Source organism: Chiloscyllium plagiosum, unplaced genomic scaffold (genome assembly GCF_037043375.1).
Source record: "Chiloscyllium plagiosum isolate Xiang-an unplaced genomic scaffold, Cpla_swu_hap1 HiC_scaffold_13, whole genome shotgun sequence".
NCBI classification, from domain to species: Eukaryota; Metazoa; Chordata; class Chondrichthyes; order Orectolobiformes; family Hemiscylliidae; genus Chiloscyllium; species Chiloscyllium plagiosum.
The window spans coordinates 19,104,692-19,124,322 of NW_028270151.1; the positions used below are offsets into that span (position 1 = coordinate 19,104,692).

A 19,631-nucleotide genomic window follows, 5' to 3' on the forward strand; every position below is an offset into this window, starting at 1 on the left:
TGTGGACTTGTTGGGCCGAAGGGCATTTTCACACATTGTAGGGATTCTATGCACACAAAGGAGAATCAGCCAATTCACAGACTCAATATATTATTGATTCGTGGAACCCCTTCGACATTGTTAGTACGAAGTCACGTAAGGGTGCATTCCCTTTTTTTTTAAAATTGGAGCTCGGAGACTCTGCTCTTCATTAACTTCAACACTGGCAAACGTTCCAGCCATCACAGCTCTTCACTCAGAGTGCCTGCTGTGAATTACTCCACCTGACTGAACCTTTCCTGCTCTTTAAAAACACTCTTTTGAACAGTGCCTTCTTTCATCTCCGGTAGCTTGTACACAGTACCTCAAACTCAATTTTCAAACACTCTCAAGTGAAGCAACAGAAGACTTTTCACCATGTGAAGGGAATATATACACATTGAAAACAGTGTAAGTTGGGTCACTGAATATATTCAAGATTGAGTCAGACAGATTTCTAAACAACAAAAAAGTTGAGGTTTACTAGCAGGGCAGGATCTAAATTTCCAATGACTGGATTCATCCAACACCATAACCATCAGGCTATGAAGGCAGAGAATCAGTACCTCAGTAGATCACCAAACCTGTTGGAGACAGTACAATAACTGAAACATGACTAAGATATTTCTTCACCCTTACCACCATACAAATATTTAACAGTCTGAGCAACCAAAAGTGGGAAACAGTGCACAGTTAATAAGGGAAAGCATACAATGGAAAGTTTTACTCCAATCCCCTCAATTCAGAAGATCAGAATCAGTGACGAACACACTGAATTAAGGTTTGCTTGCTTCTTCACATCAACATTACAAACTGTGCTAGGAGGACAGGATCATGAATCATTAAGTCAAAAGGACTTAGGATGTTTCTAGAGGTCTTCTCTTTTATTCTATGCTCCTATTCAGGAATATAAAATAATGATAATGTCACAATATTCAAACATTAATTGACCTATTTGGCTGACAATTGACAAGATACTTTAAATTTATCAACCAGTAATTATTTTTTAACCTTGATCTGCAAGCAAAGCTCTTCAAGTGGAGTCCTCATGATTTCTGGAAGCTGATAATCATCCAGAAGGCTCTCCCGCAAACCATTGTACAAGTGGTAACAGGAACCTGGCTGCACCCTAAAAATAGACAATCAAGAGGTTTAGCTGATATCAACAAGGTAAATAGACAAGCTGCAGTCTCTCCATCTACAGATTAATTCATTAAAACTGCAATCTCAGAGTTATTGCCCCTTCTAGACAGTGGAACACAATCCATTCTGTACATCAGCCTCAAGAAACAGGCAGAAAACTACACTCGATGCAATCAGTGAGCTGGGATTCAATGTGCAATGTAAGCAAACTTCGAACCACTGTTTTACAACCTTAGCTGTTGCTTATTCAACAGGCTTCACCGACAGGCATTTTTGTTTTCAGAATTTGCAAGTGCTTCACATTAAGAAGCTGCATAATTAAACTTCGCACTCTGGGGAACTGTGATGCATGAAAGAATTAGGATTGAAAAAGATGAGCATTTCTTTGAAACTGAGCATATTATGCTTCAACATGATATCAGTTCCTTCATCCTTTCATAGATCAAATTCTTGTTTTTCATAGGGAACAGAGCATGGACTTGCCACAGATAACAAAACATGGATACCACTCCAATGTAACTATCCAAAGGACTTTATGATCAGATCAGACAAGTCAATTGGAAAACGCTAGATGAAGTCTGAGACCGATCTTGCACGTACATGGATCTGCAGATAACAATCAATCAATCAGTGGATAAGTGGGATTACAGTAACATCCACAAGAGAAAATTTGCAGAGCAAGGGTAGAATAAATGAAATGATTCAGATAATGCTTTGAAGTGGCCATAATAGTGACAATGGGCCAGATGACCTCTTCCTGCTACCATGGTATGATATTCACAACTGGTGAGGGGAAGATAGCACTTAAGACAACTGTAATATTGAAGCCTAGAACTGCAGTGCTGAAACAAAATATGGATGTGACACCAGGCCTCTTCCTTGCTTGCTTGACCCCACCAATGAGTTGGAAAAGAACAGGATCATCTCAGGATCATGATCATCTCACCATGAATATTTCAACAGATTCACCTGTATTATTAGCTTGGATAACTGTTTAGATAAGGGACAGTCAAATTACAACCACCTCATTTGGAAACCGAAGAGCAGGAGTCAAAACCTTTGGAGAAAAAGAGCCTTAATAAAAAAAAAGTGTTGGAATTAATAGATGTGGATTTTAGGAATTCTTGGACACCAAATTATTTGATTGAATTGGTCACATGTTCTTGTAGCTCCTGACCTATGCAATATCCAGAGACAGTAGAAAGAGAGAGAATGGAAAAAGTGGAAAGTAGTGAAATTATTTACACAGTTTAACATTTTTCACTCACACTACTCAAAGAATAAGCATTATCTAGAGTTATCAATGGAATTTTAATTGGATTTAGGACAGGTAACATACATAATGGAGCATGCTGACTTCAAACACTTTGTCAGAGTCAGAGTTATTCAATCAGAAATCTAAGGTCCCCTTCCAACCAGCTCCAAAAGCCATAACCTTGTATGCCTCACCCTATCTAAACACTATGATCTCTAAGTCCTTGTATGTTATGATCTGTATATTGCACACAAAATAAAACTTTTCAGTGTTCTTAGCTTTATGTGACAACAATAAATCAAATCAAATCAATATCATTCTCAATACGCCTGCTCAATCTTTGGCCAATCGAGAAGGGAATTTGAAGATCAGGTTTTCAAACTAGAGGTTATGATCATGGCATACTGGGCAGCAGTGATACCAACATTCCTCTTTGCATTTGAAACTGAAAATAGGTAACACATTGGAAAGTTACCATCAGTGGCCTCTTCATAAGATTCCTCAATCTGGTGTCAAGCACCACTGCCTAGCAGCAGCATCCACACCTAAGTCAACTTCCCCAGCATCATGACTCTGGGTTCCCCAAAAACCTGTTCTACTTAGAACTCATTCACAGCAGCAAACTCCCAGGAGTGGAAAGGAAATACCTTAGGAATGTCTCCAGCATCCCAGAAGTGTAACATGACAGTAACACCAACCAGCGCAGCCAGGAAGGCATCAAGCACACCAACAACTTCACACAGAAGCAAAATCAGCGAAGTAGGGAAAGTACACAAATTTTATAACATCTGGTCTGTCTAATCCTTCTAGTGCCTCCAGCCTACTTGTGGAGGATTCTGTAGATAACACTAAAATAAAGAACTGCACACACTGGAGATACAAATCAAAGACAGTGCTGGAGAAACACAGCATGTCTGGTATCATCTGCAGAGACAAACGGTTAACGTTTCAAGGCCAGTGACTATCAGATGAATCAGACCGGATTCAAAAATGCTAACACTAGTTTCTCCTCAGATGCAGCCAGACCTGCAGAGTTTCTCCAGCAATTTCTGTTTTTGTCTTTCAATCACATATTTATCAGCCATTTCAGAACTCAATAAACTGATTGGAAGCAAGTTATCCTTGATCCCAAGGGACTACCAAGATTGAAGTTCAAAGTTGGGTTTCACATGGACATGACTCCTGTCTTATATAGCATAATGTTGGGTATCAAGACATGACTTGACTTATGTTTTTACCTAGTGCCCCATCAGGTCAGGCCTCAGGCCCAGATTTAGACATTTCTGCACTGAAACAGCATGCCAATATGAAGCGTGATGCATTGCTCCAACGGCACAGTTGCAATGTGAATGCACTATCACTCAAATTTAGATATCCTGTGCAGCTTACACTCTGCAAGTAGCTCATTTTAACTTATTTTGGGAAATAAAATTTTGTTCACTCAACTGTTGAGAAAGTTTTTTTACATGTCGGACTAATCAAAATCTAGGATGTTTGGAGGCAGCTTACTGTGCTACAAGAGGAGAAAACAAAAATTAAGATAGTCAAGTGCCAATGATTCATAATTTTAAAATAGCCTTCAAATTAGAACAGGAAGCAACAGTAATGTGCAGTATAAGTAACTAATTCAATAATTTGAATCACAGGTAACTTTCAATTGAAGCATAACTATGTTAAATGCTAATGCACTGAAACATAATATGAAACACAGCTACACATCATTGACTTTTATCTTGCAATCAATTAGAACAGCAAGATTCAGCTTCCTTGCATGACCAGCACTAAAGGAAGGATTTTGACCATCTAATTACATCATCTGTGTTTGTCCTGTTAACCTCTGTCATAACTATGCTCTGATACACAGCTGCACGGCAGAAGCAGACTACTTTGCCATTATTTTTCAGTGGATGAAGACTTCAAATTATTTATATTCACTACATTTGTACATTTCAGCCAGTAATAGCATCAGTACAACCCAGTTTCCAGCACCAGTGCATATGGAGGCAAGGATTGTTACACATCCTTTTTAAAACAAGTCTAAGGATATAAAGAAAGCACAAACAAGTGGGATGAAAACAAATCAGCTCCAATTGAAGAGTCTGCATTAACATTAGCAAAATGGGCTGAAACACTTTAATGCTAGACACAATTGCATAAGGTAAAAACTCTGACTGCAGATGCTGGAAACCAGATTCTGGATCAGTGGTGCTGGAAGAGCACAGCAATTCAGGCAGCATCCGACGAGCAGCAAAATCGATGTTTCGGGCAAAAGCCCTTCATCAGGAAGGAGAAAGTGAGGTCTGCAGATGCTGGAGATCAGAGCTGGAAATGTGTTGCTGGAAAAGCGCAGCAGGTCAGGCAGCATCCAGGGAACAGGAGAATCGACGTTTCGGGCATAAGCCCTTCTTCAGGAATGAGGAAAGTTTGTCCAGCAGGCTAAGATAAAAGGTAGGGAGGAGGGACTTGGGGGAGGGGCGTCGGAAATGTGATAGGTGGAAAGAGGTCAAGGTGAGGGTGAAAGGTCAGACTGGGGTGGGGGCGGAGAGGTCGGGAAGATGATTGCAGGTTAGGAAGGCGGTGCTGAATTCGATGGATTTGACTGAGACAGGGTGGGGGGAGGGGAAATGAGGAAACTGGTGAAATCCAAGTTCATCCCTTGTGGTTGGAGGGTTCCTAGGCGGAAGATGAGGCGTTCTTCCTCCAACCGCCTTTTTGTTGTGGTCTGACGATGGAGGAGTCCAAAGTCCTGCATATCCTTGGTCGAGTGGGAGGGGGAATTGAAATGTTGAGCTACAGGGTGGTTGGGTTGGTTGGTCCGGGTGTCTCAGAGGTGTTCTCTGAAACGCTCCGCAAGTAGCCGGCCTGTCTCCCCAATATAGAGGAGGCCACATCGGGTGCAGAGGATGCAATAGATGATATGTGTGGAGGTGCAGGTGAATCTGTGGCGGATATGGAAGTTTCCTTTGGGGCCTTGGAGGGAGGTGAGGGGGGAGGTGTGGGCGCAAGTCTTGCACCTCCTGCAGTTGCAGGGGAAGGTGCCGGGAGTGGAGGTTGGGTTGGTGGGGGGTGTGGATCTGACGAGGGAGTCACGGAGGGAGTGGTCTTTACGGAATGCTGATAGGGGAGGGGAGGGAAATATATCCTTGGTGGTGGGGTCCGTTTGGAGGTAGCGGAAATGACGGCGGATGATGCGCTGTACATGGAGATTGGTGGGGTTGTAGGTGAGGACCAGTGGGGTTCTGTCCTGGTGGCGGTTGGAGGGGCGGGGCTCAAGGGCGGAGGAGCGGGAAGTGGAAGAGATGTGGTGGAGAGCATCGTCGACCACGTCGGGGGGGAAATTGCGGTTCTTGAAGAAGGAGGCCATCTGGGTTGTGCGTTTTTGGAACTGGTCCTCCTGGGAGCAGATGCAGCGGAGTCGAAGGAATTGGGAGAATCAGGATTAAAGGCAGAGAGCCTGAAGCATGGAGAGATAAGCTAGAGGAGGGTGGGGGTGGGGAGAAAGTAGCATAGAGTACAATAGGTGAGTGGGGGAGAAGATGAAGGTGATAGGTCAGAGAGGAGAGGGTGGAGTGGATAGGTGGAAAAGGAGCTAGGCAGGTCGGACAAGTCCGGACAGGTCAAGGGGACAGTGCGGAGCTGGAAGTTTGAAACTAGGAAGAGCTTCAGGGCAGAGGAAATGCCCGAACGTTGATTTTGCTGCTCGTCGGATGCTGCCTGAATTGATGTGCTCTTCCAGCACCACTGATCCAGAATCTGGTTTCCAGCATCTGCAGTCATTGTTTTTACCTCGTTGATTTTAACCCTACTGCGAATCCTCTTGCAAGGATGCCTGCCTTGAAGAAGTTTTCCTCCTCTCTCTACAAGAATCTCAGGGAGTCCCTCTCCCACTGCCACTCCCAGGTCATTTCCTCTGCCCTGAAGCTCTTCCTAGTTTCAAACTTCCAGCCCCTTGACCTGTCCGGACTTGTCCGACCTGCCTAGCTCCTTTTCCACCTATCCACTCCACCCTCTCTTCCCTGACCTATCACCTTCATCTCCTCCACCACTCACCTATTGTACTCTATGCTACTCTCTCCCCACCCCCACCCTCCTCTAGCTTATCTCTCCATGCTTCAGGCTCTCTGCCTTTATTCCTGATGAAGGGCTTTTGCCGAAACGTCGATTTTGCTGCTCGTCGGATTCTGCCTGAATTACTGTGCTCTTCCAGCACCACTGATACAGACAATTGCATAAGGTTTTAAGTGTGCTGTGAAAGCTTAGCAGAATAACCCACGCTGACAACAATTTTACCAAAACGAGCAAATGACATCTGTGATATTCCTTTCAAGTCCAGTCAACGGCAATGACCTTTAACGCTGCAAATATCCACAGACTGCAGTGTGCACTGTAGATAACTTGTTTATGTGACATTTCATCTAACACACATTGATAGACAAACTTACGCTACCTGCCAGCTCGACCTTTCCGCTGCTTGGCATTAGCTTTGCTGACCCATTCCGCTGCCATTGTGCTGATATTGTTTTGAGTGTCGAAGTGAGTTTCTTTTATCTTTCCTCCATCTATCACATGGACCACATCATCTATAGTGATACTGAAAGATTAAAAAAATTCCACCATCTTAAAAATAACCTTGTTTCAGTAACAAAACCGTAGCTACATACTTCAAAATCATCAACAATAAATTCAAACTTGAATATACATATCACGTTATACATCAGTGATTACTTTAACAGCAGAAATGTTGGGGGAATACACAGGTAGCCTTTTGAAAACAGGTTTCCATTTTGCAGCTTTTCATGTCTCTTACAGAACTATCAGTGCTTTACAGATGCTGGTTGACTTTCAATAGCAGCATTAAAAAGTCAAAAAACAGAAAAAAAATGGGATGACCGAAGTACAGGGGAACCTCGATTATCCGAACGTGATGGGCGGGTACTATTTCGTTCAAATAATCGAATACTCGGTTAATTGATTAAATGCCTTTCCTCTGAGGCTCAGAGTTTTAAAAGTCGGCTCACCGTTCAGGAAACTAGCAGCAGCACAGAGTGCGAGGCACTGCCCTCCGCCCCCAACCCCGTGCAACCCCACCCCCAACCCCGTGCAACATCTACCCATCCTCCAACATCGCCCCCAAGCCCGTACACACCCGCCACCTCTCCAGGGCAGCTGGACTGGACACCAACAAGATTGCTGCGGTTGCCTTTGTGGGATAAGTCTCCAAACAGCGCGCGTGCGCACACACACATTTTTGCTGCGACTTTTTGACAGGTTCCACCTTTGCCCTGTACAGGACAATGTTGGAGAGATTATCTGGGGAAGAGGGGGTTAGGGTACACACCTCTGTATAACTTCAAGGAAAGTGTGGGGAGAGAGAGCGGGAGGTCAGTCATTTGGAGACAGTGCCTGTTTAATCATTGTAAACAAAAGACGTGATCACTGTTGGAAACACGTCTCTGATGTAATGTTTCATCAGGACATTGAGATCTCGCTTGGATAATCCGATTTTTGGATAATTGGTATTCCGATAATAGAGGCTCCTCTGTAATCTGATTTTGGTTTAAGAGCCAGGTCTGTTTTTGGGTCTTTAAAAACTGCGGACTGAAAGGAGAAACAAAACATTTACCACAATGGCTGCGTAATTTTACAGGAATTTGGTAGCTGTTGTGAACTCTCTTTTCATGGCTTTGGATTCCTGCCAAGTGCAGACAATCAGGATCCAAGGAGTTGTTTCCAGGAGTTGATTTAGTTCTTAGCTAACTGAACAAATTTGAGTGGGAAGCAAGACACCGAGACAAGACACACAGAGAAAGGCACAGAAGTGGGTGTAGTTGCTCTCTCCAGCAGCTTAATCATGGAAAACAAATAATTGCTTTTCAGACAGTAATTGTTGCAAGCTATGATTTTCAATTAATAAATCAGATATTTTACAAGTGAATTAATTGCTCTATACTTCTTACAAACTAGTGGAAGCTTACAGAGAAAGACAACTGTACCCAAGGACTTGGACATCCAAAGTATTCAATTGGCCAGCTCCCCATAGATACTATGTGACTTTTTTTCAGGATAGTGTACTTTTTCCAGGTAGGGGAGTCCAAAACTAGAGGGCATAGATTTATGGTGAGGGGAAATGATTTAACAAGGACCTGAGGGGCAACCTTTCAAGCAGAAGGTAGTGCATGAATGAATTGCCAGAGTTAGTGGAAGAGGTGAGTTCAATTACAACATTTAAAAGGCATCTAAGTGGGAACATAAATAGGAAAGGTCTAAAAGGAATATGGGCCAAATGCTGGCAGATGGGGCTAAATCAGTTTAGGATATCTGAATGGCACTGATGAGTTGAACTGAAGGGTCTGTTTCTGTGCTGTATGACTCGATGACTTCATAGGTCATGAGTGTGATGGAATGCTTCGACAATACAAGGAACTTGACACCATCCAGGACAAAGCAGCCTACTTGATTGGCACTCCAAACTCCATATGCTCCCTTCACCACTAATGCACAGTAGCAGCAGCCTGCACCATTTATAAGATGCACTACGTTAAATAACTAAGGTTCCTTCCAGCAATACTTCCAAAACCCATTACGACCTAAAAGGACAAGGGCAGTAGATGCATGGTGTCAGCATTCCATCTAATGTTCTGTCTGTGCAGGTATTTGTGGTGTGTGGGGCAGCGACTTCCGGAACTGGATGTAATGCCACAATCCATGGGTTGACCCCAATCACTGTGGACGGAACTTCAAATAGGTCGGACATGCACTTGGCCACACAGCTGAGAGGAAATGTTGCACGGTGTTATGCCTCACCGAGATAGTGCACTACAAATCAAGCTCCATTACTCCTGGAGTTGTGACAAGGGTTACTGATTCTGAAAAGTTGACAAATTTCTCCAATTCACCTATCTTTTACAGCCACATTGTCTGTACATAAGAATGACTATTTAATACAAATAGATAGATTCTAACTAGAGATAAACAATGATGAGCCTGACACATAACTGTACTAGTTACACTCTAACCCCAAGGTCAATTCTCACTGACCCCAGAGTTTACTGAAATCATTTTTTTTTGGCTTGTCAGGATGCTGCTACGTGATCTTCCTTCCCCAGATACTTTTGCTTGCAGGAGGCAGAAGGCAGCTGTTCAGACTTCTAAAGTCTGTTTAAAACCCACAGCTTACAACTACTTTTGAGGAAAAAACAAACTGGCTTTCTTCAGGCTTGAGGTGTTTTCTACCGCAGAAGGGGTAGCTGTTTCACAGATCCGATGACTTCTGCCTCAAACACACACATCTAAAAGCTGTTCAGTTACCTGGGAGTCAATCAAGTTGTTGGGAGACAGAAGGCCTTTATCATCATCAATAACTGGTTACCACTCCACAGGTTAATCTACTATTTGTTGCAGGCCAAAGATGCATTTGTACATACACCTTGGCTTCATCTTGTCTGAAAAGCCCTTCTTCAGGAATCAAGTTATGCCCGAAACGTCGATTCTCCTGTTCCTTTGATGCTGCCTGACCTGCTGCATTTTTCCAGCAACACATTTTTAAGTTCTGCCTATGCTTGAACACACAACACTTATGAGTGCCAGTTAACTTCCTTTTTAAAAGTGCAATCTTTCAACCCTCTCAGCTTTTCCCTTTTCAATCCACAATTACAAATGCAGTAAAGTAAAAACATATAGTCTTTACAATGGGAACACCATGACCTGCAAGGTTCTCATTAAGTCACAAACCATTCTAACTTGGAAGTATATGACCATTCCTTCATTGCCACTGGGTCAAATTCCTGGAACTCCCTCTCTAACAGTATCATTAGGCTAAAGACTTACAGTAGTTCACAATGGCAGTTCAAGGACAATTCGATATGAGCAATAAATGCTAGCCTCAGCAGAAAGACTCATCTGATGTATAAATCAAAAAATAGTCTACTATTCCTCCCATTTGGAGACTGACTAAAAATCGAACACTCTCTCAGTCTTGCCAAAGGGAGTGTTAGCTTAGATTTAACGCTCATGGCTTGGAGAAGAGCTTAACTGCACAATGTTAAGCACAGGAAGGCGGATTACTATCTAAATGGAGTTGGGTTAGGTAAAGGGGAAGTACAACGAGATCTAGATGGTCCTGTACATCATGTCAATGAAAGCAAGCATGCAGGTACAGCAGGCAATGAAGAAAGCTAATGGCATGCTGGCCTTCATTACAACAGGAATTGAGTATAGGAGCAAAGAGGTCCTTCTGCAGTTGTACAGGGCCCTGGTGAGACTGCACCTGAAGTATTGCGTGCAGTTATGGTCTCCAAATTTGAGGAAGGACATTCTGGCTATTGAGGGAGTGCAGCGTAGGTTCGCGAGGTCAATTCTTGGAGTGGCGGGACTATCATATGTTGAAAGATTGGAGCGAATGGGTTTATAAACACAAGTTTAGAAGGATGAGAGGGGATCTGATTGAGACATATAAGATTAAAGGATTGGCCACTCTGGAGGCAGGAAGCATGTTTCTACTGATGGGCGAGTCCAGAACCAGAGGACACAGTTTAAAAATAAGGGGTAGGCCATTTAAAACAGAGTTGAGGAGAAACTTCTTCACCCAGAGAGTGGTGGGTGTATGGAAGGCAGTGGAGGCCAAGTCTCTGGATACTTTCAAGAAAGAGATGGATAGAGTTCTTAAAGATAGTGGAATCAAGGGTTACAGGGATAAGGCAGGAACAGGATACTGATTGTGGATGGTCAGCCATGATCATAATGAATGGTGGTGCTCGAAGGGCAGAGTGGCCTACTCCTGCACCTTTTGTCTATTGTTCATTCTTTAGAGGAACTTACGCCAAAATGTTAATCATTTTTTGTTCTCCTTAAATACTAACAGACCTACTGTGTATGACTGCATTTGGATTTTCAGTTGAGATTCGCACACTTAACTTTTTAAATTTCATTTACCAGGTATTGGCGTAAAACAATTGTAATAATTAATTTTAAAAGTCAACAAACAGTCTGATTACCAGTTTGTACTTTTATAGAGGGAGAAATGGAGAGTGTTAAAACTGTAGATGCACAACTCAAAGGGACTGTGCAAAATTTGTGCATCCACTGCTGCCTTCTTACTATCTCAATTTGGTTCCTTCTCCACTAAGTTACATCTGCATTTCAGGGATTCCAATCAGCTTGCAGAAGAATCAAATGGAAGCACAAACTGATAGCGTTAGTTTAAAAGACTGGGGGTTGGTGCATGTGGAGTACAACACCAGTCCAGACTAGCTGAGCTATACCACCTGCTTCTTCCATTGTTCACTCAGTGCAATTCAATTTTCAACTCTGCCACTTCACAATCCGAACACAAGCAAGTTGCCACCAATTGCAGGTTGTCAATTGATTTCCCAAATAAGCTTCCGAGGCTACTAAACAACAGTGAGATAACTTACAAAACTCAATCATCACAAACATATTCATATTCACACGTTTAAAATCAACGGAAATATGGCCAGTGAAATATTCAAAAGAAAAAGAGCCCCTTCTCTGAATACTGTAGTTTCAGTACCGTATAAAACCGTTTAAATTGGCAAACAGCAAATTAATTTAGAGATCTTAATATGGAAGGTGGTGAGGGAAAAATGAAAGATTTCACACTAATTGATACAGGAGGGCAATATCCCCTGAAGCTTAGGGGTATGATGGAAGTACAGCAGACGGAGTTCTAACCGAAACATAAATGTGCCTACAATTTTCTCATGGTGGCACTTGATTGCAAAACTGGTAAGAGTGGCATTCCTACGTCACAGAACTTTTAATCCTTCTAACTAAAATTCATCTGCTTTGGTTTTAAAATTCTCGATTGAATTCCAGCATCAACAGCCTATTGGGACAGACAGTTATAGATTTACATTATCCTTTGAGTGAAGAAATGTGTCCAGAGAGCATCAGCCGAGCTGCCTGAAACTTAATGCTGACTCTGCTTCTGTCTCCACAGGTACTGTCTGATAGAAAGGTGAGCACCCACCTTGATAATTATACAAATCTTACATAACTATGTATTCTTTGTAGCTGAAAGACAAGTATTCAGATTTGTCAAAATGACAAGTTAGGTAACCAAGGGATATTAAAATCTTTAGTCTTCAACTTTAAGAGTACACTTTATAAAGAGACAGTCAGACAGATGAATGGCTGATGACATTTATGTACAGATCTCTTGATGCAGTTAGCTAGCATGTTGAAATGCCATCCACCAATAATGTATATTATCAAGGATAGAAATCAGTGGTGCCAAAGTGACAGCTCTCTCGGATGAATTGCTTTATTGGCTTCTAAAACCAGAGAACTTTTACTTTTATGCCAGAGGCACAACTTGGAATGCACCATCTAAAAGAGGGTTGAACAGATTCAATAGTAACTCCCGAAGAAACTGAGATATAGCCCTAAATATAAAAATGTTAGAAGCATTGGAAAGAGAATGGGACAAATCAATGTAATCAAAGAATTGGCAAACAGCTTCCTAATTTGTTGTACCATCCTATGAAGTGAACACATTAATGGTACATTTTATATACAAATTCATGTATAGCCACTATACTGAACAGTTGGTCTTGCTCATCACCTTAAAGTCAACAACTTATTGCTTCTGATCATTTTTTGATTTAAAAATAAACTTTAGTACCACTAAATTAAAGGACATTTTGATCCTATAAAGGCATCCTTTAATACAGCAATTTTTAAAAATTCGATTAAATTTCCTACAGTATGGAAACAGGCCATTTGACCCAACAAGTCCACACCGACCCTCCGAAGAGTAACACACCCTGACCCATTCCCCTACCCTATAGTTACCCCTGATTAATGCACCTAACACTATGGGAAATTGAGCATGGCCAATTCACCTTGACCTGAATTATGATACCAAATACAAAAATTTCTCTTTTATGCCTCCCATCATTCATGTAAAGATATGAGATTTTAGCTTTGTATTAAAAAAATGAGAGTTTAAAAAAAACTGCCCACACAGAGAAAAGCAATGAGACCTCAGATCTTTAAGTGAGACCAGCAAACAGTAATCAAGATAATGGATGTGAATTTGAAAGAAAAATCTTTTCTTGGAGTATGATGAATTTCAACACAATAGTTTGTCTGAGGTGGCTGATAATGGATTGATGCTGAATATTTGTTTAGAAAAGAAAATCACTTAACATTATATTCCAAAGCTTCTGGTACAAAACTGAAAGACAAAATTTCTAAGGGATGATCCTTTTCGAGCGGGAAACAAAACTCAAGGATCACCGATCCCAATCAAGCTTAGTTAAGAATGCATCAGATATTCTTTGCAAAAAGTGATATTCCATTTGCAACTGCAACAGTGATGCAGAACGATTTGCCGACTGAACTCATTCCTTCTGATGGACAGTATGAGATTTCCCATTAAGTTGAACCAGTTAAATATCTCAAAACAAGGAAAAGAAAATCCAGGATGTGGGAAAAAGACCAGGGAACAAAATGAAAGTAATTCATATGAATCAAAGATCTAGTACTAGTACAACTGCGAGAGCTTAATTCTACATTAAGTGAATCTGAAGACAGACCAAACTACTACATAAAGATGCATATCTAGCAACAAAGAAATTTGCACTTCATTCTCTGTACAGCTTCTCTCGAGACATCCTGCAGTGGTAAAAATCACTGTGCAAGGACATATCTTTCTTTTCACCTGATGTGTACTATAAAGAGCTCATTGAATTCAACATTCAGCAAATAATTCATGAACACATCATTGCTTCAAGATCATGGCATTAAGACAAATTTATTGAGAAACAGTTTAGAGAATTCCAAGAAATTCCCTAAGCTGTAAACCTTATGAAAGTTCCAAGGAATATTTTAGGGAACTCAATAGGGAACAGAGTATTTTTTTGCCCTTCAGTCTGATTACATGGAATTTCAAATGTCTTTTGCAGAAACATCTCCCACTGCCACTGCAACAATGCAAGTTCTATTACCTTGTCTCTGCAATGTTGGTAGCAATTACAATCTTGCGAACTCCCGGAGGTGGCTTCTTGAAAACCTGAGAATATAACCATCCTAAATTATACCGAGTCTCCTGTATATCCAACAGTCAAATCATTATCTGTTGACAGCATGCAATTTAATTGTAAAGCAAAGGGATGAGAAACAGGTTTCAGATGTCTCAGTCAGTCATTTCTTCCAATAATGCATGAAGCCAAAGAGATACACAATTTGCTGGAAAATGAGAGTTGTTGACAATTTCTGCAAAAATAAATGCAACAATATGTGAGTTTAGTTGGCCGACTATTCTTGTTTGGTGTCCAGCATATGCACATTTTACCAAAGTTAAGCTGTCATACAATTGAAAGAAAAGGTTTTGCACATTTAAATAGATGTTTTTAACACAAAGACGTTAGGCTTTGATATCCACACATCTGCAAGAACTGTTGCTTGTTCTTTGCAAAAAGTGATATTCCATTTGCAACTGCAAAAAAAAAACCCACCAATTCGACCGGGACAACACATCTATCCTGGGACAGGTTAAGCAAAGACTTGCCAGAGAATTCCTAGAGGCCTGGCACTCCAACCACAATGCCATAATCAAACACATAGATCTAGATACCATCTATCAACCCCTCAGAAAACGAACAGGAAATGGCATCACCACAAACCCCAGGAACCCCATCCAGGACAAACATATAAATAGAAAGCAGAAGACAACAGCTTCGCTTCACTTGGAGGTCACCACTGATGATGTTACCTAGCCAGGTAATGAAATGTCTGGATATCAAACCTACAGCTCAGCGAGCAAACCTACACCCTAAACTGTTGCTTGTAAAATAAAGGAGTTAGATATATTTCGCAGGAAGCTTCAGAAGACTAATCAGCTGAATCTTAAATAGTTCTGTGATCCTTTTTCATTGCTAACATGGGAAGAGAGTGTTACCTCAAATTTTTCTTGCATTGCAAAACTGCTCTTTTCTTTCTGGTTATTTATTAGAGACTAGTTGTTTCTTATGATCACTTCTCTACACAGAGTAACAGGAAGATACTGTTATGATCCCAACTAATGGTAATACTACACAAATCAATAACGTCAGAGTGAAACCTGCCTTAATAGACCATGAGTTTTATTTCTGCTATTTGTTATCATTGTTGTCACTCAACATATTCACAAGAGGCTGCCAATTTATTTTTAACAAAAGAACATAAAAGTTTATGATAAAAAAAAGGAAAAAGTATGTACTATGCTGCATTACACAGGAACTATTTAAAACAGTTCTATCTCAAAGCAGAAAGGTAGCTTCAACCCTTTTATCTTCAGAAGTACAGACACTCAAACTTCAGAAAAGCGCTACTTCATGTTAAAGCTTTTGTCATATTTCTGCATTCACTCAATGCTATCTTCTTTAATTAAGATCATTTCCTGAAACCCTTAACTGTTGAAACAGCTCATTTATCAATTAAAATGGATTCCTTAAATTCTTGGCTTTCACAATCTTCTGCTTCTGAAGTTTTCTTTGAAGCACTTCAGGACATCTTGCCCAGCCCAGACTGTTTCAGAGACTGCTTAACTAACACCCTTACTATTCAGGAAACCTTGCTCTCTGACTCAACCAGTTTCTGTCTGGCTTGTTCTGGACAGTCTTAACTTATTATGTTACAGGACTTCAGTTGCTAGTCAACAGCAGTTTGCTTTTTGATTTTTTAAAAAATTAGTCAGTGAATATTCATTTCTATAGGTTTTAAATATTTTATTTAAATGCATATAATCAAATCTCCAGACACCCCAATACCATTTATAGAAATAATTTAAAACCAAACTTTTAAACAAATAAATCCCCTTATGGTATGCAATATAGAAATATAAATCAAACTTAAAGCTATACATCAATCTTCTACTTCAGACTTCAACTTCTCAAACAATAATACATTAACTCTCCTCAAAAAGCATAGACATCAACCCATATTAAAGATGGCCTTGAACCAATCTTCAATGTCACTGATAGATTTCTATGCTTCCAATTAAAAACAGTGAAGTGAGGCCTTGTGACACAATGTGTAGCATCACTGCCTCTGGGCCTGAAGTCAAGGTTCGAGTTCTGCTCCAGGACTCCATGACCAAAATTACATTCATAATGTGGTCAAATAGACTGACTAACAACCTGCCAATCCTGGCCAATCACATTCATTACATATTCAGAGTAGGAGACATTCCTGGGCAGTTATGTGATGGAAAGAAATCAAAGCCTCATAAACATCACTGCCCACAGTTTCAGGCAACATTATGGATATAAAAGTGCATGTTGCTACATTCGCTGAAGACCAAATGGTTCATTTGGCTGGACAACTAGTGTGCCAATAACGTGAGACTTGATCCCACCTCTGGTAGAGGTAGATTTTGGATCTGCTTCCTCAGTTTACATGTGGTGGAGGCTGTGTCAACATGGCTCAAACTTACCGTTGAGTAAAGATCTCAAAATAAGATGATATTAAAACGCAGTTCAAGCAGCTTATTTCAGTATGGTTTGGAACTAGTTTGCACAGGACGTGAACATTGACATCTAACATATTAGAGAAAAGAATTATTCAGACAGACAGTAGTTAATCAGCATGTTGTCATACAGTCAGAGTCATATAGCATGGAAACAGACCCATCCGACCAACTAATCTGTGTCAAACATAATTCCAAACTAAACATGTCCCATCTGCCTGATCCTTGTCCATGTCCCTCCAAACCTTTTCCAATTCATATACTTATCTAAGTGCATTTTAAACATTGTAATTGTACCCACATCCACCAGGCAGAAAGTTCATTTCATGCTCTGTGCAAAAAAACTGCTATTTTTTAAGATCTCTCTCCACTCATCTTAATAATGTGCCCCCTAGTCTTGAAATCGCCTGTCCTAGGGAAAAGACAACTAGCATTAACCCTATCTTTACTTCATTATTTTGTAAATTTTTAAAGGTTGCCTCTCGAACCTCCTACACTCCAGTGAAAAGAAGTCCGTCTTTCTTTACAATGCAGACCTTCCATACCCAGCAACATCCTGGTTAATCGCTCCTGAGCAGCTTAATAATATCCTTCCCATAACCAGGTGACCAGAATGGGACACAGCTATAGAGTCACTTGCCATGTCGCTCCAATGATTAACTCCAATTAAGAAACCACTTTTTGCAACGCAAAATATTGTTTAACATTAGATGCCAGATTCGACTGTAAGGAACATGGGTTTCTGCAATACTAACAAACTATAACATTGTGTCACCTATTTCATAAGCAGAATACAGAGAAATGGGGTCAATGAGAAGGAATCCTACATTATCCTACGTCAAACAAGCTTTAAGATGCATTACATAATATTTTGCAATAAAAAATGCCAACGAAATTGATTAAAAAGTTACAGCACAGGTTGGGAGTGTTCAACCCATCTAATGAGTGCCAAGTTTTTGAAAGGACTATTTTGAATTAATTCCCCATAGCAGAGGAGAGAAGGTTGACACAAATGGTCAAAATCATAAACTATTTTGATAGAGCAAATAAACAAAAATTTTGTAGTTGAACAGCTCAGTAACGAGATTTAAAAAAAAACAAAAATGCTGTAAGTAATCAGTAGGTCCAGCAGCAAGTATAGGCAGAGAAACAGAATTCACATCTTAGTCCTGACCATAAATCACAGACATCAAACATCAACTGTTTTTCTCTCTCCATTGACGCTGCCGGACATGCTGAATATTTCTAACTTTCTCTGCTTCCATTTTGGATTTTCAGTATCCACAGCTTGGGGGTTAAGTGCCAAGCTTCTCCCTGACAGTGAGTTGTGACAATTTGGAAGGTGTTGCTCAAAGGAACAAGTACATTCAACGAACTTTTGAAAGGAAAATGATCACACACGTGAAGGAATTAAGGTTTACAGGGCCAAGGGAAATGACCAGGAAAGTACAAATAAATGGATAACTCTTTTATAAAATCAACACTGCTATGATGGGCCAGATGGCAGATGAACAAATTATGTTTTTTTCCAGATAACCTCGAACTGTTTGAGCTATAAGGAGGCTGAATAGGCTGGGGCTGTTTTCCCTGGAGCATAGGGCAAGGGGTGACTTTCTAGAGATTTATAAAATCAGGAGGGGCAGGGATAGGATAAACAGATAAGGTCTTTTCCCTGGGGTGGTGGAATCCAGAACTAGAGGGCTTAGGTTTAGGATGAGAGGGGAAGATTTAAAATTGACCTGAGAGACAACTTTTTCACGCAGAGGATGGTGCATGTATCGAATGAGCTGCCAGAGGAAGTGGAAATGATGGAGGCTGGTACAATTGCAGCATTTAAAAGGCATTTGGATGGGGATATGAATAGGTAGAGTTTAGAGGAATATGGGCCAGGTGCTGGCAAATCAGGACTAGATTAATTTAGGATATTTGGTCGGCATGGACGAGTTGGTCCAAAGTGTCTGCTTCCGTGCTGAACATCTCTATGACTAGGAAGAAAAGCAACAAAATAGCAGCTTTGATCAGGAAATTAGTCAAAGATGGACAAAATATTCTGCCCAAGATAATTCGGCTATTTGAACCACTTGAAACAATTCTTTAAATGGTGAGGAAATACACATATTGCTTGGTTTAGTAACATCTAATGTGTAGTACCATACCTCTGTCTGATTCACCGAAGGCATGAGAGAGTGGAGAGGAATGATCACGAACCGATCTAGGGGAATAACAGTACAGAATTTAAATCACCTGGAATGACAGAACTTAGTGATCATGCTGCTGAAGCTTTCCATCCTATACTCACCAGGACAGACACATAATAGCAAATTTCAAAAAGGCAACAATATCCATTACAGATAAGAGTCAGGTTGGTTGAGGCACACTCAATGTAAAGGGAGTGTTCCCTCAAAACTGTGGTTTGATTTGCCTTTTTGAATTCAATTTTGGATGGTCAATATGTCGTTGGGGATCGTAGCAGGGAAGACTGACCCTCAAGCTTTTGTTTAACAGATGAGGCACAAGGCCTGAAAAAATTCCTTTCATCTGCAGAGCATCCTAGTTTGTAGTATATTGGTGGTGTACAGGCTTCAAGAAGTCAAGTGGTGAGTTACTCGCTACAGAATTCCTCGTCTCTGATCTGCTCTTGTAGCCACTGTATTAATATGGTTGATCCAATTCAGTTTCTGGTCATTGGTTACCTGCAGAATGTTAATAATCATGGATTCAGCAATGTTAATGACACTGAATGAC

The 19,631-nt window shown here is 40.8% G+C and overlaps 1 protein-coding gene across 1 annotated transcript in view; it reads right to left on the reverse strand.

The window, feature by feature from the left end:
• The window catches only part of dhx36 (DEAH (Asp-Glu-Ala-His) box polypeptide 36), a 95,306-nt gene that overhangs the window by 25,551 nt on the left and 50,124 nt on the right, over positions 1-19,631 (reverse strand). Inside the window, exons 13-16 of the mRNA XM_087993353.1 lie at positions 19,043-19,098; positions 14,386-14,450; positions 6,864-7,007; positions 1,030-1,147 (exon numbers count right to left, since the gene is read on the reverse strand). Of these exons, the coding sequence (XP_087849479.1) occupies positions 1,030-1,147; positions 6,864-7,007; positions 14,386-14,450; positions 19,043-19,098 (383 nt within the window). The remainder of the gene's footprint in view (positions 1-1,029; positions 1,148-6,863; positions 7,008-14,385; positions 14,451-19,042; positions 19,099-19,631) is intronic.